The sequence below is a fragment of the Miniopterus schreibersii genome (genome assembly GCF_964146895.1).
Source record: "Miniopterus schreibersii genome assembly, chromosome: 4".
In the NCBI taxonomy this organism is placed as follows: Eukaryota; Metazoa; Chordata; class Mammalia; order Chiroptera; family Miniopteridae; genus Miniopterus; species Miniopterus schreibersii.
Genome location: NC_138105.1, coordinates 99,661,755 through 99,686,139, shown reverse-complemented (window position 1 = coordinate 99,686,139; position 24,385 = coordinate 99,661,755). Strand labels below are relative to the sequence as shown.

Below are 24,385 nucleotides of genomic sequence, written 5' to 3'. Positions count from 1 at the left end.
GGGTGGCCTGGTCTGCTGGAGGACAGGTCTGCGCCCAGAAGGGGCTCCACCTTGCAGCTCTGGCCGGTAAGCACGTTCCTAGTTGATGATTCCACGTGCAGATCCTGGCTGCCACCCACTCTGCCCAACAGCGCCCCCATCTCATGGAGGTAACGACCGAGGCTCAGGGAGGAGGTGTCACGTGCCCGACCGAGGTGCCGGGCAAGCCTCGGGGACGGCCTGTGGCTCCCCCTCCTTCCCCGAGTCACGGTGGAGAAACCCAAAGCACCCCCCGCTCCCAGGGCGTGGGAGGCAGCCACCCCGTCAATTATTAAACTTCCCCTAAAAGCCCGAGAAAACCGAGATGGGGCTGGACTGGGAGCCATCAGGCCCCTCACAGCCTTTGGCTAAAAAGAGAAAATTCGAGCTGGGGGCATCAACCCGCAAGTCTCGGGGGCCATCGAACCCTGCTGAGATGAGATTTTGCAAACCAGGTAGGCTGTGTCCCTGGTTTGAGATCTGGGGACGGGGGCACTGTGACACCTGACACTATGCCACCAACACCCACAGAGGCTCCAAATCCTTCAGTCTCCTGGGCTGTGCAGACCAACGCAAGAAGCCAGAGGTGAACCCTCGGCTGAGGGCGGGTTCTTTGCCTCCATGAATCTTTATGAGTCCCATCCAACCCGCCTGACACACGTCCCACAAGGCCACGCTCGCCCCGTGTTCACCGAGCGCTATAGTCTGCGGTTTTATTTCTTTGTAATCTTTCTTTTCTTTTTTTGTTGATCATCACCTGAGGATATTTTTCCCATTGCTTTTCAGAGAGAGAGATTGAGAGAGAGAGAAACATCGATATGAGAGAGACACATCAATTTGTTCCTCCCGCACACACGCACCAGACGGGGGCCGGGGGTCAAACCTGCAACCGAGGTGCGTGCCCTTGACCAGAATCAAACCTGGGACCCTTTGGTGAGCAGGCAGATGCTCCAACCACTGAGCCACGTCGGCCGGGCCACAATCTTTCTTTTCATATCACTTCCCATCTCCCTCTTTTCTTTCTTACCACCAAACCCACCCAGCCCTCCGCGGGGCCAAAGGGCATCTGCAAATTCTTTGTGCATCAAGAAGTGGGTCCCTGTGCCCTGCCCGGGAGCCTGGGTGGGCTCTGTGGCCGCCACCATGAACAGAAAGAGCCCTTAGTTGTCATGTGTGAGTTTCCTGTAGCTGCTGTGACAAAGTGCTACTAACTGGGTTCCTTAACAAACAGAGCTGAGCTGTGTCCCCCAAAATCTGTATGTTGAAGTCCTAGCCCCCAGGACCTGAGAATGTGACTGTATTTGGAGACGGGGCATTTAAAGAGGCGATTAAGGTAAAATAGGGTTGTTAGGGTGGCCTTGATCCGGTATGACTGCTGTCCCTTTAGGAAGAGGGGACTAGGACCCAGACACACGCAGAGGGGCGACCGGTGAGGACACAGGGCAGAGACAGCCGTCTACGAGCCAAGGAGAGAGGCCTCGGCAGAAACCACCTGCCGGCTCCTTGATCTCGGACCCCAGCCCCCGGGACTGACCTCCTGCTTCGTGGCTGACACCCCTGCCTCCCCCGACTCCCCGGGGCAGGTGAGGAGAGAGGCTTTGCCACCAGCAGCATGCTCTAGGGCCACCACAGTCCACCTCTGAGGCCACAGCACCTCAGGGACCACAGCCCTCAGCGACCTTTCCCTCACAGGTGGAGGATGGAGGTCAGATCAAGGTCACGCAGCCAGTGAAGAGCGAAGTCAGCTGGGCTTCCTCTGCAGAGCCTGAGCCTATTAAATCCGTCACGGCATTAAGGGACCTGCGCTGAGTTTCCTAATCCTCCTAATGGATTAGGAAAATTCAGCCAAGATAAGCTCCTTCCCGGGAAGGAAGAGCCGCCCGCCGCCAACACCGGGCTTCTCCTGAGCCGGGACCGACCCCTGGAGAACGGAACAGCCGTGGGCCTGGGGACCGCTCCGCCCCGTGGTGCCCCAGCCCACCGCTGTGACCACCGCAAACGTCCCTGGTGGCTGCCAGGGGGACGGGTCTTCTGGGCAGAGGAAACCACATGAATGAAGGTATTGAGTTTGGAACTTGGGGTCAGGCTGGCCCCAGAATTTGCAGGGCCTGGGGCAAGGGTCAAATGGCCAAAGGCCCACACGCCATAGGTCTAGTGGGCAAGGGTTGTAACTCAAGAGAACAAGCTGCTGCACAAACGTGTTCTGTCTGAGCGCAGAAGGCGGGGGGGGGGGGGGTCCTCTCTGTCTCTCTATCTCTCTCTCTATCTCTCCCTCTCTCTCCCTCCCTTCCCTCCCTCTGTTTCTATCTCCATCTCCATCTCTACCTCTATCTCCATCTCTATTTTTGAAACACCCCGGTGGACGGTCTCACACCTCCCTGGACCCCAGCTGCTTGGAGAGGGATCTGGACAAATGCTCTCCTTCCAGGGAGAGGTAGATCTCCCTCGGTTTACCATTCTTTATCATAAATTTCTGGATTGATGAGTTATAATCTCATAAAGCTATTTCCAGCTTGGAAACAATGGAGTTCACTGGTGAATAAAACCCCAAAACCCCAAAGGCCAGTGCATTCTTGCCCCCCATTCCCATGGAGCTGCCAGGGAGGGGCTGGGGCTGGGAGCCAGGAGAGAGGAGCAGGAGAAGGGAGCAGGCAGGCCGGTTCTGGAGTCACTACAGTTGGACGGGCTCCTGGGCTTTACAGTGAGGCCCAGAGAGGGCGAGGGCCCTGCCCGGGGACACACAGCCCGCGGGTGCCAGGCAGCCTCTCCGCAGCTCGGCCGGGTGGGGTGGCGCCAGGGACTGCTCCACTGTTTTCTCAGCACTTGGGAACAGATGGCTCCAGCGCTCACCCACGGAAGCCAAACATTTTCCCTGGTTACCCTGCTAATGTGCTCACAGCCTCCTCTTGTAAATACAGAGTACAAAGCCTCCTGCGCACGGCGTGTCTGCCGGCACATTTTGACTCCCCTGGAGAGGCCTTGAGGGAGCCCGCGACAGCCCGGGGAAGCCCCAGGACAGTCCCAGGTAAGGCCCACGTGTGGCCGCATGCCCCGGCCCCCCAACCTGTCACAGGAAGGGCGCTGGCTCGGGGTCCCGAAGGGCCTGGCTCCAGTCCAGGCTCTGTCCCACCCTCCGAGGATGGCTGGGAAGCCTCGGGCCAGCCCCTTGGGCTCTCTGGTATCTGCTTTCTCACCTGTGAAATGGGTGTATTGTTTCCAGAGCAGCAGGGTGTGCACTGTTGTGGGGGTGCTCTGGGAACTGGGGTGTGTATAAAATTCGATCGCCCTTTCTGCCTCCATCTGGGGTGAGCACAAGGGGGGCTAGGCTCTCAAATGGTGTCACTCTGCCCCCCACCCTGACGGCAGTCCAGTCACCCAGTCCCTTTCGCCTACCCTGGGACCTGAGCAAGTACCTCCACCTTTCTGGGCCTGTTCTCCACCTGTAAAGGGGGGTGTCATTGAACCTGATACCTAGTGAGTGCCCAGGGTCATCCCTACCCCATCAAGTCAGGGGAGGCTCCCTGGAGGAGGGGGCTGAGACTTTGCAGATGTATAGGAGTCCGGGGAGGGGGGAGTGTGTGTGTTCATAGGCAGGTCGAGGGACCTAACTACATGGGTAAAAGCTGGGGAGTGGCCTAGTGGGGGGGGGGAGTAAAGCCACTGGAAATGGGGTGTGGCTGATGCGCTGGGAAGGCTGGGGTGGGTGGGCAGGGAGGCACTGGAGGGCAGTTCGGTCCGGGATCCAGGGTGGGCAGGAGCACAGAAGGGTTTGGAGCAGGAGGGGGAAGTAAGTCAGGGCTCCGGGGACAACAGCAGGCCGGTCCCCGAGGCTCCCTGGCCTGGTCCCCGAGGCTCCCATCCCCCAGCCGCATCCACAGCAGCCCTAATGAAGAGCTTTCCTGCTAACAGCTCCTGGAGCCCAGCCAGGCAGCTCCCGCCACCAGCGGCCGCCAACGGGCCGGCCTCCAGCGGCAGCCCTGGGACCTTTTTCCACCTCGCCGGCTGGCCTGGGCGTCCCGAGAGGTGGCGGCCCAGGAGACCACACGTGGCTTGGGGACCCTAGTCCCAGAAGCCTGGCCTGGGGTGCGGCTCCCTCTGATCTCCAGGCCTGGGGGCGGGGGGCAGAGGGGTCCAGAGGACAGCATAACCCGCAGGACAGACGGGGGTCGCTGGGGAGGGGCCGGCGTCCCCCGGCCCTGCTGTGTGACGGGGGCAAGCCCTCCGCACGGGCGTCCCGCCCCCTGGGAGAGAATCGAGGTGGAAGTTTACTCCATCTGCCTTTTTGCCCGGATGCTTGGTCTCAGTTTCTCCTGCGTCTGACGGTGATGTCTGAGTGGAGGGAGCGCAGTGGCCGGACCGGCTCAGGCAGAGAGGGGGCTGGCCCCGCGCCCTGGGAAGGGGCTTCTTGTCCCTGGACCTGGGGCCCTGGCAGTTTCAGGGGGGCTTCTGTTCAGGTCAGGAAATAGGCTGTGCCCTGGGGGAGACTGAGGCTGGAAAGACCCTCACCCTCTAGGAGCTGCTGGGGCCTGGCTGTGCCCCGGTCCAGCTGGCCCGCCCTGGGCAGCGCCTCTCTGCCGGCTGTGTCCTGAGGGGGCCCCTCACTCCCCTCTGGCTCTCTGTTCAGGTTGACGGGAAGATTCTAATGGGCTTTAAGCTAATAAGTTGGGAAATTGGATTTGTGCTCGGCAGCAAGCAGATTGCCCGGCCGCAGGGCTGCCCCAGCCCCACTGGAGCAGCGGCAGGTGGGGGTGGGGTGCCACTGGGCTGGGCTCTCTTTATTCTTCTTTTCCCCCCAACATTTTATTATGAAAAGTGTCAGCATAGGGAAGAGTCCAAAGAACCGGGCGGCGACACCCACGTGCCCACTGCCTGCCTTTTGCTCCTTGGTGCGAGTAGCTGTCCGTCTCCATTCCCCACCCACCGGTCTGTCCGCTTTCTTCTAGTGCAGGTCACAGTCAGTTAGGGCCAGCAGCACACGTCACCCCTGGGCATGCCTGGCGTCAGCTAGAGGTCGAAGTTTGCTTTCGGTTTGTTTGTTTTTAGGCAAAATTTACCAACTGTGAAATGCACAAGTCTAACGTGAACATTGGCTGAGTTATGACAGATGGACACAGTCTCAAGATGCAGAGAGTGACCGTCACCCCAGATGGTTCCCTCGTCCCCCACCCTCCCCAGGACAATCCCCACCTCGGTCACCTTAGACTCAGGTCGCCTGGTCTAGAACTCCCCGTGAACGGAGCAGCGGAATTCGTGGTCTTCGTGCCTGTTTTTTCACTCAGCGCCAAGTGCTTGAGATCCATCCTAGTGGCTGGGAGTCCATGGCATGTTCCTCTTCAGTGCTGAGTAGTGCTCCATGGTGTGGGTGGACCACAGTCCGGTTACCCATCTCCTCTTGATGGACACCTGGGCTGTTTCCAGGTTTTTATTGCTATGAACAAAATGTCTATATGTCTTTTTGTGGATATTTAGCTTCTTTTTAAGTTTATCTTGAGTCCCTACCCCCCAAATAAAACAAAATGAGCCCATACTATAGCTGGAGGGACAGGAAAATGCCTCAATACATCCACTGTCTTTGGGTGAGCCCATCTCCCCAGACTGAGTCACCTTGTGTGTCTTGGTGAGACAGGGTGCTCTGGGGTGGCTCCTGCTCCTGGGAAAGGATGGACCATGGGTGGGCAGCTGGTGGCTGCTGTTGCTGCAGTGCTGGGAGTTATTCTAGAAAATTCAGCTGGAGCCCTTGAGATTCAGGCAGAAGGGCCCACACCCAGACGGCTGGTTGGACAGGCCACTGGGAATACCAAACCTGAGAGCCCCCAGGAAAGGATTCACCCTGAGGCAAAGAGCAAACATAGTATTGCCGGTAAAACATGGTCTCGGGTCAAGCAAAATCTCAAGATGCCACCATCAGGAGCAAAAGGCCTGGTTAAGAGACATTTGAGGCAGCAATTAAAACACTCTCAGCTAGATGAAAAAGCATCTAAGAATCTTAAAAGCTTGCATCCTTAACTGTCTTGGCTAGACTAGAGAGCTTTAAAAAAATTTAAGGGCCTTGTCCCACAGCCCAAAACAGAGAGAGGGTCTCAAAGAGATGTGTGGGTGCAGATAATCGGATACACAGGAAGCCCACAAAGCTTTTAAAGGAATTATATCAGCATGGACTGAGCAGAGCTGAGCTCAATCCTGTTGGTGGGGCCTAAGGCCCATCCACCCTTACTGCCCATTTCTCAAAAATGAATATGTGGAAGGAGACAAGGGAGAGGTCAGCTGGGATCAGAGCACTTGGGCTTTGTGTTTCAGCCCTGCAGGCACTGAGGAATCACAGGAGAGAGTTAGCGGGATAGGGACACCTTCCAAGAAGCTCGGTCTGTCTGCCTTGGGAGGCGGGTTGGAGGGCATAGTGAGGGAAGCCAAGAGACCAAGGAGGAGGCCCTGGTGGCTATCCTACCAAAAGGTGACTTTGGGAGAGAGCGTCTGAAACCATTCAGAACAGTACTCAGCACTTGCCACGTGAGGACAGAGCAGGTGCCATGGTCCCTGGTGGTGTCAGTCCCCTGCTCATTGCAGGCCCCACGCCACCTCCCCCAGCACCACCCTGGCTGACAGAGCAGCACGGCTTTGGGCCCTCCCTCTGTCCCCGACACAGTCCGTCACCTGCTCATTCAATGGGGCTTTAATTGGCTGCATTTTTTAATCCTGGCAGATGGCTTTTCTCAACAGAGGCTTGCTAGCAGGAGTGGGAAGACACATTGATTAGCAGAGCCCTTGCTGTACAAGCGAGGCCCGGGCGTCACCATCAGAGATGCCAGGCCTAGCCCCGAGCCTAGCCCACCCTGGCACCCCCACAGAGAACCCGTTCCTGGGTCTGCCGCTCACCCCCACAGAGGCACACAGGGTGCAGAGTCACAAGACTCAGCTCTGACCTTTCTGGGTCTCAATTTGCTCACAGGTAAAATGGATGGTAACAGTCCCACGTTACAGGGCAGCTGGGAGAATTAAATGGAGATTCAGGCAAAGTGTCTACTAAGTGCCAGACCCCGTGTGAGGCATGCTATATCTTCTAGTCCTCCCAATAGTCCTTTTAGCCCCCTTTCCAGGTAAGACACAGAGAGGGGAGGGGAGAGACCTGGGGTCACACAGCAGGTCTGCTGAGCTTCCTGAAGGCTGAGGTTCCTGGGGGGAGACACAGGTATGAGATCTACCTACAGGGGTGAAGCGAGGTCTGTGCATGAGACCACGGCACGGTGCAAGGCAAGGCGTCGACGTCCAACCCCAGGGCACAGGACAACATGGCCCGTGAGCCACTGCTAAAGTCAATCAGTTTACCAGCTACCCGCGGCCACACCACCACTGTGTAACAAACACCAAGAAAACGTCAGCAGCCTACGACAGCGCTTGTGGCGCTGGAATCTTGGGTGGTGGGCTAGGAGGCTCCGCTGATCTTGACCGGCTTGCTCGGCTGGGGTTGGCTGGCCGTGGGCTGACCCGGGGCGCCTCTTCCCACCGCGCCCGCCACACCCAGGCTCCTTCCCACCCCGGCAGCCCCCGAGGAAGGCTCCTGACACAGCCGGCGGTGGGGGTGGCCTGCTCCTCTCAGCTCTGAGCCCTTCTCAAAGGCACCCTTTCCCCCTTGGAGCCCCCACAACCCAGCCCTGACCCCCCACCACTCAGCATGAGCCCCTGCCTAGGTCCTTTGGACACAGCACCATCAATCACACTCCCAGACAAAAAACAACAAAACCCAGTCCTGGCCCTAATCCAAACCCTGGCTTTCTCCCGCATCTGAGCAGGCATCTTCCAGACTCGGAGGTCCTTCACCCACAAGGGCCCACATGACCCGGTGCCGTCAGGAGCCAGGCCGGGGGAGTGTCCTTTTAAATTAGGTGTAGAGCTGGGTAATTTTTCCTGTGTTGAAGCCATTGTGTTTCCTTTTTCTTTATGATTTGTAGGTGTTCTTTATATATTAAGGAAGGAAGCCCGCCACCCGTTGTATGTGTTGCAAACATTTTCCCTGCTTTGGCATCATCTCTTTCCTTTTTTTATGACTGGTTTTTCCATGCACGCATTTTATATTTTTAATACTATATCCAATGTAGCGTCGTGTTCACCTATGGCTTCTGAGTTCTGTGTCTAGATTCGGGAAAACTTCCTGCAAGATTATTAAAAACTAAAACCTGCCCTGGCCGGTGTGGCGCAGTGGTTAGAACGTCAGCCCGAGAACTGAAGGGTCCCGGGTTCGATTCCTGCCAAGGGCACGTACCTCGGTTGCAGGCTCGATCTCTGGCCCCAGTCGGGACACATGCAGGAGGCAACCAATCGATGTGTCTCTCTCACATCGATGTCTCTCTTCCTTCCATTCTTTCTGAAAAGCAATGGAAAAGATATCCTCAGGTGAGAATTTAAAACAACAACAACAAAAAACACCCTAAAAATCTGGATTTTTTTGTTCTTGCTATTTTTGCTACTGTTTTGGTTTCCATTTTGGTATAAGGAAGATGGTAGAGATCTAATTTTATTTTATTTTCAGATTGTCACCTAATGGTGCAAACACCATTTACAGAATAACCCATCTTTCTCCCACTGATATGAAAACCTACCACGGTTTTTTAAAAAGAAAGAAAAGCCCTATGGTCGGAGCACGCATTTGGGTTGGCTCCTGGAGGCGCGTCCTGCGCCCTGGGCTCACCCCACGGAGCCGAGCCGGCGCCCTAGGCCGGAGCTGTGCCCTGCTCCGCGTCTGGCAAGCCGGCCCCGCCGCGGGACCCTGGCTTTTCAGAATTTCCGGGCCCATTCTTGCAAGTTCACGGTCCCGTATGAATTTCAGGATCGGTTCCTCTGCTTCCAAAGGCAGGACGTCTTGCTGGTGTTCTCACTGGGATGCTGCTCGAAAAGTGAACCGATTTAGTAAGAAATGACATCTTGCGCACACTTTCGGTAAGAAACGACGCCCGTCTATCCATTGGGGGCCCCCCGCCAAGGCTTTTTAAAACCATCCCTTTAAAACATTTCATATAGACGCTGAACGTTTCTAATTCAGATTATCCCAGGGCACTTCATCTATGTTGTTGCCTTTCTAAATGAATCTTTTCTCTCACCTTGGCTTTCTAACGGCCCTGCTAAGGAGGAAGGCTGTGGAAATCTCCTGAAAGGTTTCCGTTTCAGTCCATTGGCTCTTCCAGCGAAATGATCCTGTGGCCTACAAATAACAGCTCGACTCCTCTTTCCCAGCTTTTATTTTATTTACTTTTTATTTTTATGTTAATCCGTACCTGAGGATGCTTTTTCCAATGCTTTTCAGAGAGTGGAAGGAAGGGGGGGGGGGACAAATGTCAGTGGAGAGACACAGTGATCGGCTGCCTCCCACATGGCCGCCGGGAGGCTGGGCGGGAAGTGAACCGGCCACCCAGGTGCGTTGTGCCCTTGACCGGAAACAACCCTGGACCCTTAGCTGGGCGGCCGACGTTCTAACCACCGAGCACACCGGCCAGAGCCTCTCTCCCAGTTTTTATAGGTCTCATGGTGTCAGCCAGGACGGGGAAGGGGGAGGCGGCTAATGACAGAGCCCAGCGCCCACTTCCAGGTGCTGCGATCAGAATGCCCAGAACTCCACCAACGCGGGTTTCCTTAAGGTTTGGTCAACACCAAGAAGGGACGTTGCCTCTTACCAAGTGCCTTTTTCAGTACCTGTGGAGGTGACCCTATGGTTTTCCTCCCAGTGTTGCGGGATGCTCTGGTCTGATGGGCTGCTGGGTCCTGCGGTGCCTCACTCAGGACGCCCCGGGCTGGGCACAGCGGAGCCGGGTCTGCAGCCTCCCGAGAGGCCTCTGCTGGGCTGCGAAGCTCTCCCCGCCCTTCCTCTGCTCTGGGATATTTAAGCCGCACCGGCCCTCTCTTCCCGAGGGTTTGGGTGATGCACTTCGCCCGGCACAGCCTCAGTCATCACCCAGCTGCAAACAGTTGGCTCCTGCTGTATGCCAGGCACCCCACGGAGCCCCCCGGCTCCGGGAGACACAGAGCGGCCTTTGCTCTCCGGGCCCAGGCTGCGGGAGTTTGGGGCACAGCCTGGAGAACAGGTGCCTCCGGGGCCTCCTGGGTGACGCCGGGGGTGGGCCTCGGGCAGGAGGAGCTCGTCCGGTGGGAAGCGGGGGGGAGGGCACCCGGGTGGACGCCCGCAGCGCCCTGGGGGACCCTGTGCTGATCCCGCCCAGGCGACTCGGTGCCGGGTGGAGGGGAGACTCGCCTGGTCCCCACGGAGAGGCGGGGACCCGGGACCGCGCCCGGGGCGGGGACCAGGCGAGGGAGCGCGCGGGGGGCGGCGCAGCCCCGAACGCGGCCGGAATCCTTAGGGTCTCCAGCCCCAGGCTCCTACGCATCCTTCAAAACTTCAGGGCGGTCACTGGGGAGGCCTGTCCCACCTCCGCCCCGCGGGCCTGGGCTGGGGTCGGGGCGGGGGCGGGGGGGGGAGGCCTGGTGCCAAGCCCGGGAGGGTCAGCGAATGTGGGGTGTTGGGCTCGGTCCACAGAGGGTCTCCCCGGGGGGTGTTGGCGTCTGGAGAGACCTCAGCCTCAGCCCCGCCCGCAGCTCTGCGGAGCAGGGGGGGGGTCGGGGAGACGGGGAGCGGGGAGCGGGGGGGGGTCGGGGAGACGGGGAGCGGGGAGCGGGGAGCCGGGGTCAGGGAGGCGGGGACCAGGGAGCTGGGGGGGTCGGGGAAGCGGGGGACCGGGGGTCAGGGGACGGGGAGCGGGAGGCGGGGGGGGGGGGACGGGGGGGCGGGGCGCGGACGGGAGGGCGGGCGGGGCTCCGCGAGGGGGGGGCCGGGGCGGGGGGGCGGGGCGGGGCTCCGCGAGGGGGGGACACCGGGAGGCGGGGGGCCGGGGGCGGGGCTCCGCGAGGGGGGGACACCGGGAGGCGGGGGGCCGGGGGCGGGGCTCCGCGAGGGGGCGGAGCGCGGGGCCCCAGCTGCGCTCGCCGCCGCCCCTGAGCCCCCAGCGCGCGCTCGCCGACCCGGGCCGGCCGACCGGGGCCCACGGAGGACGCCGGCTGCGCCCGGCCCGAGGCGGGGTGCGGGGTGGGGGGGCGCCCAGGGGTCCCGGCGCGGGGGCGGCGGGCGCAGACGGGGGCGGGCGCGCCGAGGACCCCGAGGCCGGGGCGCGCGGAGGTAAGCGGGTCACCGCGGAGGGGCGGGCGGGGGCGGGGACGCGGGGACCTGTCGGAGCCTTTGTCTGCGGCGCGCGCGGCCCCACTGCGCTCCGCTCGGGCCGCCGAGTTCAGGGGCGCGGGCGTGTGACCCCGGGGACCCTAAGCCCCCACCCCACCCCTTGTCCCGGGGAGAGGGGTTCCCACCCCCGTCACGTCCAGGATTCGGGCCGGGCAGCCCCCCCAGCCCCCCCAGTGCGAGCGCAGGGCCACCCCGGGAAGGGCCCGAGGGCCGGTGGCCCCAGGCGCTCGGGTCTCGGTGCCCCGCTCCCCGGGCAGGGCCAAGGGCCCGTCGCCCGAAGTTCTTCCCTGGACCCCGCTGCCATCTCACCCCTTCCACCGGCGCCCTCTCCCAGCTCTTGGAAAAGCCCCGGGAAGAGGTGGGGCCTGTGCCCAGGGGTCACCTCGTCGGCGCTGGGGGTGTCTGCCCTTTGCCTAGGGTCGCAGGCCTGGGAACCCACTTTGTTACCCACGGAACCGGGCAGACAGAGGGGGGTGCTGTGAGCGAGTGTCTGGAAAATGCAGGAACCAGCTGGAGAGAGGGCTGTCCTGGCTGCCCAGCGCCTGTGGCCAGTGCACTCAGCTGTCCGGGGAGGGGGTGGTTCCAGAAAGGGCCTGATCAGAGGATCTAAACGCATTTCCTGTGGGCAAACCGACCCAGGGCGTTGGGGCGTCTGGAGGGGTTGGCTGTGTCAGGAGCCGCAGAGAGCTGGTCAGCCGGCCTGGGCACGGGAGCTGGGCGGCCCAAGGGCATCCAGCTGCCCAGGGCTGTGGCCGTGAGGAGTGTGAGGCCTGAGGACAACCAGCAGGCAGGCTGTCCACGCAGAATTCAGGGTCCCCCTCTGTGGGGACATACTCTATAGGTGGAGCACAGCCCGAGAGGGTCAGCCTGGCCTTGGGGTCCAGATGCCCGGTGCCTCCGCAGTGCCCTGGGGCACATTCTGGACCGTTGTCCACTCAGTAACAGCTGAAGCTGGGGAGCCAGGTGGTCAACCCGCTGTGTGACCTCTGGATGTGCCTCTGTGCCTCAGTTGCCCTTTCAAAAAGTGGCTACATGAGCCAGGTTTTTGGGACTGTTGGGGTCGGAAGCCTTCTCGGGATTCAGCAGTGCCCTGACGTGGTGGCACATGTGACAGCTGAGCACCTCCTGCACACAGTCTTCCCTATGAACCGTCTCCTCATTCACAACAGGGAGGTGGGGAAACTGAGGCCCAGGGATGACCTGTGGGTCTTCTGAACTGCTCCCAGGGGCGGGCATTGGAGGGCCCAGCAGGGTGGGGGGCAGAGGAGAGCCCGGTGCATGTTCTAAATTTTAATTAAAGGGGGACATGAGAGGAGGAGTGGTCTGGGGGCCATCTGAGGCTCTGAGCTGCTGGTGTGGAGCATGAGGGGCCTGGGGGTGGTGAATTGGAAGTCTGCAGGCCAGGAGAGGTGGGGGCACCTCCTCAGTGCGGCCCCCTGCCCCACCACCTGTGCAGCCTGGCCTCTGCCCAGGCCCTGATGTCATGTTAGGGACCATGGGACCAAGGCAGGAGAACCAGAGTCCCCCAACTCCAGGAGGGGGCCTGGAGGAGCATGTAGGGACAGTGGCTGGGCCCGCTGGTGTGGGTGGCAGCTGCCAGCTTCACTGCTGAGCCGGAGGCAGCGGTGGGGCCACCTCCTGGTTGGATGCTGAGCACGTCTGCCTTCCCGGGTGGCGGGTGTGTGGCCTCCCAGCTGGGTGGAAACCACACACGGAGGCCAGGCGTGTCCAGGCGCTGCCGAACAGGCCCTGGGAGTCGGGTGCGGGGCCCTCCCGGGCTCTGCCCCTCTCAGTCCTGGGCAGATCGCAAGGAGCAGCAGTCCATTGTTGTAGATGCCGCTCTGCCCCTGGCCCTTTCCCAGCCCCTCGTATTTGCTGGGGGGGAGGGTTTGGGGGGAATGAGGATCTGGGGGAAGCTGAGGGGATGGTCTGAGGATCTCCAAGCCTCCAGTGGGAGACCCTGCCCAAGGCCATAGTCATTCAAATCCAGGCCAAGCTCTGTCCAAAGTCCTGCTTGGTCCCCAGCTCCAGATGTTGCAGGAGGCCCAGGGCTGGGGCTCAGGAAGAGGGGGTTCCTGAGGCAGGTTGTGTCTGGCTTCCCAACCCCACCCCCCAGAAGGAGAAGCCCCTGTCCTCACTGCCCATGGTGCCCATCAGCCAGTCAGCCCCAGCTGGGGGGGGGGCAGAATTTCCCCCTCCCCCAGGACCAACCTAGAAGCAGGGCCAGCTCCAGGCTCCCAGCACTGATAAAAAGTCTGTGGGGAGCCAGGGGGCTGGGGGAAGCGCTCGGTAACCTGTCTAGAGGCTGGAGAGTGGGTAAACTAAGGCAGGAGAGCTGGAGGAAATGAGCAGGCAGAAAGGGGGGAGCATAGCTGTGGTCCCACCTCTGTGGTAGCTCTGGGCATGTGGGGGTCCCAGGCACAGAGGTGCCACACTCAGTGCCCAGTGCCATGGTGTCCCGTCTCTGTCTCAGATGTCTCTGTCTCAGATTCTCTCCAGTGAGCATGTAACCTTTTTGCAATCAGATAAGTGATAAGGTTGTTAAAAAACAAATTGATAAATGTTTTAGGTAAAAAATTACCCCCCACACACATCGGGTTATATACGCAGTGGGGGTGTCTCTCCAACTCGGATCAATTAGCTCCTTCCTTTCCTTCAAAGAGAAAGGCTGGCAGATTTGAACAGAAGCACGAGAAACTGAGGCAAGACCAAAGGAAGGACTTTCTGCAAGTGAAAGTGGTTGGCCCTTGAATGGGGCCGTGGTGGCTCAGTGTTCACAGGCCTAGGTTTGGGTCAGGCTCCCCCCTTACTGCCTGTGAGACTGGGTTGCCTGGCGGGGGGCATGTTCACCCTCTAATCCTCACCCTCCTCGGCTATAAAATGAGTGAATATGGGCCCCTCCTCCCAGAGGGACATGGTGGCCACCGTGAGCAGTGTTCAGTAGTGTCGTCTGCTGTTCCGACTGCTTGCAAGTCCTGGCACCCCACCTCCAAACACTTCTCCCTCCATCTATGTCTCTCCATGCCCATTGCCACCACCCTCATGCAGGCCTCCGTTACTGCGTGCTTCTTAAGACACAAATCTCACAACATCACCTCCTGCTTAGGTCTGTGTGTCCATTGAGCTGCTTTAAAGCAAGGATGGCCCCGGGGTGCAGGCTTGGTGACTCAACAGCAGCAGGGGTTCCCCGCCTGGTCCCTCAGCCCCCCTCTCTCTGCAGCTCGGGCTGCCATGGGCTCTGTGGGCAGCCAGCGCCTCAAGGAGCCCAGCGTGGCAGGCACCCCGGACAGGAGCGTGGTGACGAGCTTCAGCTTCGACAGCTGCCAGCTGGAGGAGGCGGCGGCCGCAGGCGCAGCTCAGGGCCAGGGCGATGGGGCCAGGGGTGCCCTGATTCTCACGGACTCCGGTGAGTGAGGGGGTGGGGGAGGTGGGGGAGGTATCTGTCTGGCCCAGAGATGGCCAGGGGAGCCCTCGGGGAGGGAGCCGCGTGGGTCACCGAGCATAAGGACGCATCAGGCCCGCTGCGGTAACAAACAGGCCCCGGTCTCAGCGCCTTCGCCCCTGGGCGGGGCCGCGTCTCCAGGGCAGGCCACGAGCCAGGCTGGGGACCCCTCTGAACATGGGCTCCCGTGACCCCTGCTCCCGGTGGGGGCGCACCGCAACTCCTGCACTGCCCCGTGCATAAAACGTCTACCTGAAGTGACACAGGTCGCTTTGGTCACATTCATTGGCCACAGCAAGCCGTGCCTTGCTTCAGTGGTGATGGGAAAGTGCCCAAACGAAGGGTGGATTTGAGGTTCAGAGGCCTGGTTTTGGCCGGGCCTGTGACCTTGGTCAAGGGCCTCAGCCTCTCTGAGCCTTGAGGAAACAGGCCTGTCGCCCGTGAGATGTGACTCCCAGAGTGGGCAGCGTGCGGGGCTGATGTCGGGCAGGTCTGGCTTCAACCCCAGTTCCAATTCCTTTGCTCGCTCGGGGACCCCACACAATTCACTCTTCTCTGGCCCTTGGTTACTTCCTCCGTAAGAGGGCAGCAGTCCTGGTGCCACCAAACCCACAAAACCCACAAAATGTCACTGAGGCCCGTCCCCGGCACTCGGCGGCCCCCCATGGGTGATAGGTCATTTTGGGGTGGCTCTGGTTTATACTTCAGGCTCAGAAATGGGGTCTTCTTCTCAGGTTGTGCCCATCTCTCTGCAGATGGAGTGGAGGTTCTGCTGGCCAAGCCCATGGTGGTCGGGAAACCTCCCTGTGCCCAGGTGCATGGACGGAGCCAGCGTAGGGCCCGCTTTCACGGCGCCAGGCTCCTCCTGGACGAGCAGCAGCAGAGAGCATGGGGTGGTGGCCCTGGCAGCCACGGCCAGAGAAGGGGATTGTGGCCATGGTATTTTAACTGTAGTGGCCTTGGTGACAGTGGCCGGATCAGTCCAGGTTCAACCGGAGAAACAGCCAGTAGGACACACATAGACCGGCAGTAGACAGACGCAGAGAGACAGAGCTGTAGACGTGGTGCAGGTGTGACTGTGCGCACACACGTGGGCGTAGTGTAGGGAGCTGGCTCACCAGGGCGGAGGCTGGTTAGGCCCTGAGTCTGAAGTTCGTAAGGCAGGTGGCCAGGAAGGTCACAAATAGGCTGGAACCCCAAGAGCATGACTCTGATGACTAGGGCAACCGTGGCTGTGAAGGGGGACGGTGGCCGTGGTACTGGTGGCCATGGTGATAGTGTGGCTGTAGTGACCGTCTCCATGGTTACAGTGGCTGTGGAGGTGAGGGTGTGGCTATGACAGTGATGATAACGGCCGTGATGCAGGGGTATTGGCAACCATGGCCGTGGGGAGGGATGGAAGCCAGAGTGATGGCAGCCGTGGTGCTCGTGGATATGGTGGCAGTGGCCATGGTGACAGTGGACCATGGATATGGTAATGGTGGGTGCTGTGGCGACAGCGATGATGGCGTGTTATGACTTTCGATGACGGTTTTGGTGGTTTGGTTATGGTGGCTATGACCACAGCGACAGTGGTCATAGGTGGCAGTGGTTTTTGTGGTTGGGATAGATGAATGGTGGCAGTAGCTGTGGCTCATGGTGGCTGTGGCCATGAGTGGCTGCGATGGTGGGCTGCCGCCCCGGAACGGTGGCTGTGGCCATGGTGGCTGCGATGGTGGGCTGCAGCCCCGGAACGGTGGCTGTGGCCATGGTGGCTGTGGCCATGGTGGCTGCGATGGTGGGCTGCAGCCCCGGAACGGTGGCTGCGGCCATGGTGGCTGTGGCCATGGTGGCTGTGATGGTGGGCTGCAGCCCCGGAACGGTGGCTGCGGCCATGGTGGCTGTGGCCATGGTGGCTGCGATGGTGGGCTGCAGCCCCGGAACGGTGGCTGTGGCCATGGTGGCCGCGATGGTGGGCTGCCGCCCCGGAACGGTGGCTGCGGCCATGGTGGCCGCGATGGTGGGCTGCCGCCCCGGAACGGTGGCTGCGGCCATGGTGGCCGCGATGGTGGGCTGCCGCCCCGGAACGGTGGCTGTGGCCATGGTGGCCGCGATGGTGGGCTGCCGCCCCGGAACGGTGGCTGTGGCCATGGTGGCTGCGATGGTGGGCTGCAGCCCCGGAACGGTGGCTGTGGCCATGGTGGCTGTGGCCATGGTGGCTGCGATGGTGGGCTGCCACCCCGGAACGGTGGCTGTGGCCATGGTGGCTTGTCCGCACCTCACCCACTGTCTCTGGGTTCCCCAGCAGAGGGGCCGGCACCCGACGACCGCTACCACGCCATCTACTTTGCGATGCTGCTGGCAGGAGTGGGCTTCCTGCTGCCGTACAACAGCTTCATCACTGATGTGGACTACCTGCACCACAAGTTCCCAGGTGGGCCCCCGGCTCCCACGGCTGCATCCTGCCGTCAGAGGTTGCCCGGCACACTCAGCTCTGGCCACCACCCTCCAGAAACCCCACGGGCAGGACCCTGCTGGGGAGCCCGTTTTATTCAGACCCTGGCTCAGCTCCCGATTGCTGAGGGACCTCCGGGCAGCCCCTCCCCTCTGGGCCATCCTAGTGAGGAGGCAGCACCCGGCGGGGTAGGTATAGGGGCCGGGGGCTCCCCCCGAGCACCTGCTGCTGGCCGCCCCCCCCGCAGGAACCTCGATTGTGTTCGACATGAGCCTCACCTACATCCTGGTGGCGCTGGTGGCCGTGCTCCTGAACAACGCGCTGGTGGAGAGACTGAGCCTGCACACCCGGATCACCGCGGGTATGCGCCCTGCTCCCCTCCACTGCCCCGGGCTCCTGGCTCTCGCACCCCTGCCCACCACTCCCCCCCCCTTTTCCCTGCACCTAACTCCCCTTGTCTAACATGGGCACCCCTCTTGGAATGTTATGAGGTTCACTGTATGAAAGTGAGGTCAGGCCCATGGTGGGTGCACCACACACTGTCAGACCACGTGTTATCTGCCTCTGGGGGGGTTTGTGTGCACCCCACGTTGTCCCAAGAACCAAGCTCTTCCCTCTGCCTAGTCTGCTTCCCTTTCCCACTCGTCTCTATATTGACATCCAGCTTCAAGGGTCAGCTCAAACAGCACCTCCTCCAGGAAGCCTCCAGGGTACCCCTCTCAGGCCCCTAAGATGTTCTCAGTTCTCCGAGTATTAAGGGCAATGGCAGAGAGGGGCACCCCAGACCTGGCACCACAAGAGAGGTGGGTAAGTGGGAGCCCCCGGCCCACCACTCTCTGACCCACTCTTGTCTCTCCCCCCAAAGGCTACCTCTTGGCCTTGGGCCCCCTCCTTTTTATCAGCATCTGCGATGTGTGGCTGCAGCTCTTCTCTCGGGACCAGGCTTATGCCATCAACCTGGCCGCTGTGGGCACCGTGGCCTTCGGCTGCACAGGTAGGGACTGGGGGAGGGGGCGGGGGCAGGTGGGGGGTCTGAGCCGCTTAGTGCCCATTGTGCCCACCCCACCCCAGCTCTGTTAGTGTCCTGGGGTCTGTGAGACGAGGTGAGCGGCTCGTCCTTTCCCTCTCCCACTCTTCTCATGGCGATGTCCAGCTTCAGGCCCAGCTCTAATGGCGCCTCCTCCAGGAAGCCATTTGGTGTAAATGAAACCAAGGCTTCCTGAACTGATGTCCTCAATCCAGGCAGGATACTCAGGTCTGCTGTGTTAAAAAAAAACAAAACACAAAAAAAAACCACAAGTGCTGGAGGGACCAGGAAATCCCCATTTGCCAGCTCTGCTCGGGGGTGATCTAGGCGGGGCCTTGCTTGGCCCATTTCCCAGGATGCCGGCTGTGTTGGTTAGGATGAGTGAGCTTATGCTGCAGTAACAAATGAGCCCAGAAATCTCAGTGGCTTAAAAACTCAACTTATTTCTGGCTCTTGCTCCATGTCCAACACGTGGATGGCACTCAGCCACTCAGCAACCAGGGCTGACAGCGGCCCCATCTGTGACACAGGGCCTCTAGAAGTCCCTGTGGGCTTTTCTGCAACGTGTGTCACTTCTGCTCATGTTTCACTGGGCAGACAAGTCAGGGAGCCCGGCTGCCCCAGGGTGGGCGTGGGGGGGCAGGACATGCCCGTCTGGTGGACAGAGCTATTTCTACAATGCCCTGCAACGTGGCTGGACCCAAGGCCTCTGCCACTGGCAGTGTCAGCGTCTGTTCCTCTGCACGGTCGCCAGCACAGGTTCTCACGCCGGTGATAAGTGGTGTCTCACAGTTGCTCCTCTCTCCCTCTCTTAAGTGCAGCAATCCAGCTTCTATGGGTACACGGGGATGCTGCCCAAGCGCTACACCCAGGGGGTGATGACCGGCGAGAGTGAGTACCCGCAGCGCCCAGGAGGGGGCGCTGGGCTGCCTGGGCTTCCGGAGCCGCCTCCTAGGGAACCCACACGATGTGCCCGGACCCAGCCTGGCTCACAGGCCCCGGGCCTGCCTGGCAGGGGATGGAGACCTCTGTGATGTGGGCCCAGGGAGTGTAGCTGTGCAGGGGTGCTGAGGGGTGGGGGTGCAGGGGTGCCAAGGGGTGGGGGTGCAGGGGGGCCGAGGGCTGGGGGTGCACGGGGCCGAGGGGCGGGGGTGCAAGGGGGCCGAGGGGCGGGGTGCAGGGGGCCGAGGGGCGGGGTGCAGGGGGCCGAGGGGCGGGGTGCAGGGGGCCGAGGGGCGGGGGTGCAGGGGGCCGAGGGGCGGGGTGCAGGGGGCCGAGGGGCGGGGGTGCAGGGGGCCGAGGGGCGGGGTGCAGGGGGCCGAGGGGCGGGGGTGCAGGGGGCCGAGGGGCGGGGGTGCAGGGGGCCGAGGGGCGGGGGTGCAGGGGGGCCGAGGGGCGGGGTGCAGGGGGCCGAGGGGCGGGGGTGCAGGGGGCCGAGGGGCGGGGGTGCAGGGGGCCGAGGGGCGGGGTGCAGGGGGCCGAGGGGCGGGGTGCAGGGGGCCGAGGGGCGGGGTGCAGGGGCCGAGGGGGAGCCCAGCCGCGGCCCCACCCGCAGGCACGGCGGGCGTGATGGTCTCCCTGAGCCGGATCCTCACCAAGCTGCTGCTGCCCGACGAGCGGGCCAGCACCCTCATCTTCTTCCTGGTGTCCGCGGGCCTCGAGCTGCTCTGCTTCCTGCTGCACCTGCTGGTCCGGCGCAGCCGCTTCGTGCGGCACCACACTGTGCGGCCTCGCGACAGCCGCCCGGGCCGCAGGGCCGGCTACCGCGTGCACCACGACGTGGCTGCTGGGGACGTCTGCTTCGTAAGTCCCAGCCCCTGCTGCCACCTGCGTCCCCGCTGTGACCTCGGGAAAGAGCCCAGAGGCCCGGGCGCGGCCTCCACCCCGTCCCAGCCGCGGTCCCCCGTGTGGCCTCCCTGTGCTGTGGTCTCCGGCTCCCTCCCACGGGGCCTCCTTTCTCACGTGGACCAAGGTTTCGCCACCGGGCTGCGGCCTGAGCCCCACCCAGCCCTCCCAGTGCTGTCCTGGGGAGCTGAGGCGCCCTCTGGTGGCGACAGGGCTGCACGGCCCCTGGAGGGCCCAGGACGACAGGTGTGGAGGCCCCTGGCACCTGCGGGGTGAGGCTCGGGAGAGCCGGGCGCGTGGAGGGCAGGGCCGGGCAGGGAGAGCCAGGATGTTCTCACAGATGTTCATCCAGCAAGTCACCCGGGCCTTCAGCTGGGGACACAGCAGTGAGCCAGAGACACAGTTCCCCTTGGAGCCCAGAGACCCCGGGACAGGCAAAGGGCAGCGTGCTGGGCTGGCAAAGGGCAGAGACTGGGGGTCCCCTTCGTGGGCAGGGAGGTTCCTGTGGAGTGGCTTCAGGCCTGAGACCCGATCTGTGTGCAGGGAGAGGGGGAGGTGTGACGAGCCCCTGGAAGGGCATTGGGAACAGAGGGAAAAGCGGCAGAGGCTCAGAGGCTGGGAGGAGCTCAGTGTGTTTGGGGGACAGTGAGGAAGCAAGGGCAGGCAGGAGACCGCGAGGGGCCCCCACCTAAACCCTGCCCCCTCTGTCCTCCAGGAGAACCAAGGCCCAGCCCTGGCCAGCAGCGGGTCCCCGAAGGACAGCCCGGCCCACGAGGCGATCGGCGGCGGCAGGGGCGCCTACACGCGCTTCGACCTGCCGCCGCTGAGAGCGCAGCGGAGCTGGCCCTCCTTCAGAGGTGGGCGGGTGGCCCAGCACGTGTGGGAGGCGCTCAGGCCAGGGGTGGGCGGGGTGCTGACCCTGACCCCGGCCCCCTCCCACAGCCCTGCTGCTGCACCGGTACGTGGTGGCCCGTGTCATCTGGGCCGACATGCTGTCCATTGCTGTGACCTACTTTATCACCCTGTGCCTGTTCCCGGGTCTTGAGTCCGAGATCCGACACTGCGTCCTGGGCGAGTGGCTGCCCATCCTCATCATGGCCGTGTTCAACCTCTCCGACTTCGTGGGCAAGGTGGGCGCCGTCCCGCTCCCGCCCTGGGGATCAGGGAGAGGGTGTCACAGGTGGGGGCAGCAGACCACCAAGGCCACTAAGAGAGCCGTGGGGGTGTCCCCGGCGAGGGGCAGGCCCTGAGCAGAGGATGTGTGTGGCTCCTGGGTGTGGAGGGTAGGATCTGAGCAGTGGCACTGTCCCAGACCATGGCCGGTAAAGATAGCCTCGGGGGACCCCCAGGCCAGCCCTGGAGTGTCATCTGTGTCCCAGAGGCCGGTGCTGGCTCCCCGCCTCCTAGTTACCAGGTCTCTGACAGCCCGAGGAGAACCCAAGAAGGGTGAGGCCCCCAGAAGTGGCTCAAGGAGCCAGAGCATCATGTGCTGTAAGTGCAGGTGGTTGGGGGTCAGGGCTGGAGTGTCAAAGCTGCCAGTTCTGGGCAGGTCTGCTGTGGGCCTTGTCCAGATGAATGGAGAATCCGGGGGCTCAGAGAGGGGAAGTCATTTGCCTGAGGTCACACAGCTGAGAGGTCTGAGAAACATGAATCTGTGCTTTGAGAGGGAGCAAGTGAGTTCAACTCCCGATCCTGCTACTTCCTGCTGTTCGACGGGGCCGACCCTCTGGGCTTGGTGTCCTCATTTCTCAAACAGGGTCAGCAGCCCCACCCCATGAGAGTCCTGTAGGACTGAACAGGTCATGTGCAATGTTTGATGGGTGCCGGGCACCCAGCAAGGACTGTTGTGCTGTAATGAGGAGCTGGGGGCGGGGGGAGTTCGTGGACAAGGCTGGACTAAGCTGGGACTGTCTGGGGCAGGGGGGCGCCCAGAGGCTGCAGAGGGCTCGGGAGAGGTGGCGCCCACATGCCTGGCTCGTTCCCGCAGATCCTGGCGGCCCTGCCCATGGACTGGCGGGGCACGCACCTGCTGGCCTGCTCCTGCCTGCGCGTGGTCTTCATTCCCCTCTTCATCCTGTGCGTCTACCCCAGTGGCTCGCCCGCCCTCCGCCACCCCGCCTGGCCCTGCGTCTTCTCCCTGCTCATGGGCATTAGCAACGGCTACTTCGGCAGCGTGCCCATGATCCTGGCAGCCGGCAAGGTGGGCCCCAGGCAGCGGGAGCTGGCAGGTAAGGCCCCGCTCGGCCAGCCTGACGCCGCAGACCTGCCAGGCAGGGAGCCCGGGGCCCAGAGACGCCCAGGCTGCACAGCCGGAGGGCGCATTTGGGTTCCAGGGGTTAAGCCAACCTAGGGGAGCTCATAGGTATGGGGACGTTCTTCAGTCACTGTTTCGGATGCTGGGGACACAGTGGCGACAGTGTGCTTCTGGGGCTGACAGCCCAGAGACAGACAGACAAATAACAAAGGACAGAGAAAACTAAAGCAGAGACGTGGGATGGGTGAGTCAGGGCGGGGGATTCACAATGCAAGCAGAGCAGTCTCAGGGGCTTCCCTGAGGAGGTGACTTTTGAGCAGAGACCTGGAGCAAGCAGTGAGGGGGCCAGCCACGTGACAGCTCGAGGGAAGAGCACATGTAACGGCCCTGGGGCAGAAGAGCCATGTATGCTGGGGCTGGGGAGCTGGGAAGGGGCCTGGAAGGAGGTGCTGGATTCTGTTGTGACGGTAGAGCCCACAGAGCCAGCTGATGGATTGGGAGATGGGGGTAAGAGAGGGACATGGGGTGAAGGAGGACTCTCAAGTTTTGGGCCTGATGCTCAGGGCAAGGGGTTGGGTTGCCATCAGCTGAGATGGGAGGGAGCTTTGGCGGGAAGGTGGGTTCTGGACACAGTACATTCTAAAAGCCCCTTAGATGTCCCAGGTTGTCCACCAGGAAGCAGTTGAAGATAAAGAGAAGTCAGCCAGGCCTGGGCCCCAAGCGTAACAGTCCCGGCCGGCCCCTCCCGGGAGCTGGCCCTGGTCGCCTGCCTCACGCGGGATGCCACGGCTTCGGCTCCTGCCCTTTGCCCAGGGGCTGCGGTTGGTGCACCGGGACTCAGGCTTGTCCGAGTGTTTACAGCGGCTGTGGGCCCGGAGGGCTGCTCGCTGCCGCCGCCCGCTGCTCAGGTCTGGTCTCGTCCGCAGGGAACACTATGACCGTGTCCTACATGACGGGGCTGACGCTGGGCTCGGCCGTGGCCTACTGCACCTACAGCCTCACCCGGGATGCCCACCGGAGCTGCTTCCAGACCCCCACCACCAACGCCTCCCTCCCCACTGGCCTCTGAGCCACGGGCCAGCCCTGCCCTGGGAGGGCTGCGGGATCCTCACTAGGGCCTGAGGCCTGAGGCCCCCTACCCACCCCTACCTGCCGTGCCTGCGGGGCCCTGGCCTCCTCCCATGCCAATAACGCCACCCTCTCTGGGTCCAGCTGCCCGTCACTGCGGCCCCAGGATCCTGCCAAGTTCTCGGAGGCCTCGGACGTGTTGCCGACCCCGGGACTCCGCCCAGCACTGTGCTCTGTGTCCCATCTCACGCCCACCCCTTGCCTCCGTCTGTGTCCAGTGCTCCGTGAGGCCACTCACAGCCATCCCCACCCAGGAGAGTGGACCACCAGCCAGTGTCCCTCCTGGCAACCCTACCCCCAGGCCAGCTCTGAGGGCCCCGTGGCCCCAGTCACACCCTCCACGGCACCGGACCCAGCCCGTCTTCACCTGAGGAAGTCCTCAGGAGCAGAAGGGGACTGTCGTCACCCAGAGGCCTCTCCTCTCCCCCAGCCTTAACCCCGGTTCTCCCAGACATCGGGTTTACGATAGAGGAACTGGAGCCCTGGGTCTGAATGGTGTCAGGCGAGTCTGTGCCGGCCTGGACACCCCGGGACCCTCTCACACACCCCGGCACCCACTCTGCCTGACTCAGTGTCCAGTTGGCTTCTCCAGCTCCACCACCTGTCTGTGACGCAGGACGGCTTGGGGGCCGCAAAGCAGGGCCCCGCACCCTGGCTGAAGTTAACTAACCCTGGACCCTGATCCCCATCCAGCAAAGCCCAAGGAGGGGCCTGAGGCCCTGGCAAGTAAGGAGGGGTGGGGGTCCCACCCCAGCGTGGACCCTCCAGGATGGCTCAGTGCCACGTTAAGGGGACTCCTGGAGTGTCCTGCCAAAGACTGGCTTTTCCAGGGGGAGGATGCCCTGCCCTTCCACACCCACGGCACAGCTGTGACCACCCCATCCCTCTGTGTCCGGTCATCCCTGTCTGTCCACTAACTGTACCGCACTGGCCATTAAAGATGAAGGCAGACGAACTGGCCGCGGCTGCTTCTGAGTAGCGTCTGTGCAGGTGGGGGCTGCTGCCTTCTCAGCCACTGGGCC

General features: G+C 62.1%; 1 protein-coding gene across 8 annotated transcripts; it reads left to right on the top strand.

Annotated features, from left to right (window-relative positions):
* Positions 1 to 1,710: 1,710 nt before the first annotated feature.
* On the top strand, positions 1,711 to 24,383 carry SLC29A4 (solute carrier family 29 member 4). Of its 8 annotated transcripts, XM_081136023.1 has the most exons (12): positions 1,711 to 2,077; positions 2,937 to 3,043; positions 14,454 to 14,639; positions 16,963 to 17,088; positions 17,357 to 17,470; positions 17,975 to 18,103; positions 18,953 to 19,027; positions 19,692 to 19,939; positions 20,697 to 20,838; positions 20,924 to 21,111; positions 21,969 to 22,209; positions 23,162 to 24,383. In XM_081136023.1, exons 3-12 carry the CDS (start codon positions 14,465 to 14,467, stop codon positions 23,302 to 23,304), a joined length of 1,581 nt encoding a protein of 526 aa, XP_080992149.1. In that variant the 5' UTR covers positions 1,711 to 2,077; positions 2,937 to 3,043; positions 14,454 to 14,464; the 3' UTR covers positions 23,305 to 24,383. The 8 variants fall into 8 exon arrangements, 7 of the variants coding, with proteins under 7 accessions (XP_080992149.1, XP_080992150.1, XP_080992153.1 ...); XM_081136024.1 differs by lacking the exon at positions 1,711 to 2,077 and having other exon boundaries at positions 2,933 to 3,043; XM_081136027.1 differs by lacking the exons at positions 1,711 to 2,077; positions 2,937 to 3,043 and adding an exon at positions 11,096 to 11,173 and having other exon boundaries at positions 16,960 to 17,088.
* The last annotated feature ends 2 nt before the right edge of the window (positions 24,384 to 24,385 follow it).